This window comes from Cariama cristata, unplaced genomic scaffold (genome assembly GCF_000690535.1).
Source record: "Cariama cristata isolate BGI_N322 unplaced genomic scaffold, ASM69053v1 scaffold15311, whole genome shotgun sequence".
Lineage (NCBI taxonomy): Eukaryota > Metazoa > Chordata > Aves > Cariamiformes > Cariamidae > Cariama > Cariama cristata.
Window position 1 is genome coordinate 53,197 of NW_009601124.1, and position 1,655 is coordinate 54,851.

The following is a 1,655-nucleotide window of genomic DNA, read 5'->3' on the forward strand; positions in this document are numbered from 1 at the left end:
CCAAGCTACACAGTGCTTCCATCAGGGTCTTTGGTCATAATTTGCAGGGCATTTTCAAGAAAGCCCCCATTTTCTTCTACAGTCTGAGGAATGACATTTTCTTCCTTCCTTTGGTTCTTCCTATGCCAGTCTGTCTCCTCTAGGCTCTGCATGATCCACTGCACCTCTCCCACCTTCTTGTCTGTGTACAAAACCTTTTTTCAACGAATACGCATCTTCTAATGCACTGAAGGTAGGATATTCTTCACTCATCCTCAGGGTTGTGTATGACAGTCACACAAGTCTTTATTCTCCCAGCTAGTGGACTTCAAGATTGGCATTTCAGGAAGTGGGAAGAGGACTTATAGCTTGTCATAGAGCTTTCTTACCTGTCCATCAACTAGCCTGTCTCCTCTTGCTATATTAATCAACTTGGTCTCTGGCAAATTGGCAAGGTTGCTTCCACCTGTATCTACTATACCTACTTACTGAAGAAGCGCTATCTATCATCTTACGTAGGATTAGTAAAGTCCCACTCCTTAGTTTAGTATAACTCCATATCTTTACCTCAGAAGTATTTGTTCCCAACCATTGAGAAGTCTGCATCGGTTGTGTCATGAACTCAGCATTTATTAATACTTCTTGTAGTAGATCCCATCCATTGAGCAGTGAAAGCATGTTCCACAGATTGCAGTTAATGCTTGTGCTGGGGGACGTTATAATTTCAGGTGGTCTCTCCCATTTATTGTCACAGACCTCAGCTGGCCGTCTTCTTCCACTTCTGTTCTCTCCTGCCCTTTCTCAATGATTTTCCAGGTGGTGATCCTCTTGCCGTTGATCACTTCAGTAGCGGTTATCACTGATCTGAGACTGTGTGGCCCAGCTGTGTCCTCAGCAAAGGAGGAGGTGGGCTGCTCGCTGGGGCTGAATGAATTCCACGGCATAAATGACTCCATAAAGTCAAAAACCAGACTGGAGTTTCTCCCTCTTCCACTTGTCCTGTACCAGTTTTCACCATTGTTTCCGATGTCGACAAAGGGGTCCCAGAGAAGGTGTACAAAGGGATCTATCCGTCCAAAGACTTCCCTAAAGACCTCCTCTAGGTTGTGGAATATGTAATGGGAATAAAAGGAGCCGTTATGACCCCCCATGGCACTTCTTCCTCTGTGGGATCTGCTTTCCTTAACAGACCTGTCATAGAGCAATCGTTTCTGAGGGTCAGATAAAACCTTATATGCCTCAGCAACTGCTTTGAATTTCTTTTCGGCTTCCTCCTTGGTGCTGGGATTCTTATCAGGATGCCATTTTAGTGCCAGTTTGTGGCAGGATTTCTTAATATCATCCTGTGAGGCAGTTTTTTGCAGTCCAAGGACTTCATAATAATCCACCATCTCAAAGGAAAGGTGGGGCTGTTTGGAAGACGCCTGGTGCCTCTCCCAGCAAGGACGTGAAGCCCAGGGATGATGAGCACACAGAGACTCCTGGACACCTAATGCTGCTGTGCTTCTCAGAGGTGGGTAGATGCTCAGTTCATCCCTTGATCTGCTCTGCCCTTTTGCATCACGAAGCCACACAGTGCTGCTTGACCGCTGTTTTAAGCCTGTTGTTCACAAATCATGAGATTGTGACTTCAGAGCGGGCTCAGCTAATCATTGCTCAGTTGACCTGACTTCATT

General features: G+C 45.8%; 1 protein-coding gene across 1 annotated transcript; it reads right to left on the bottom strand.

The window, feature by feature from the left end:
- Positions 1–695: 695 nt before the first annotated feature.
- Positions 696–1,370, bottom strand: LOC104169426 (dnaJ homolog subfamily B member 8-like). Its single transcript, XM_009710339.1, has one exon. The coding sequence runs from the start codon at positions 1,368–1,370 to the stop codon at positions 696–698; it is 675 nt and encodes a 224-aa protein (XP_009708641.1).
- Positions 1,371–1,655: the final 285 nt, after the last annotated feature.

What these genes read in the sequence shown, in the direction of transcription:
- LOC104169426 (XM_009710339.1), bottom strand. Translation starts at nt 1,370, where the DNA reads ATGGTGGATTATTATGAAGTCCTTGGACTGCAAAAAACTGCCTCACAG.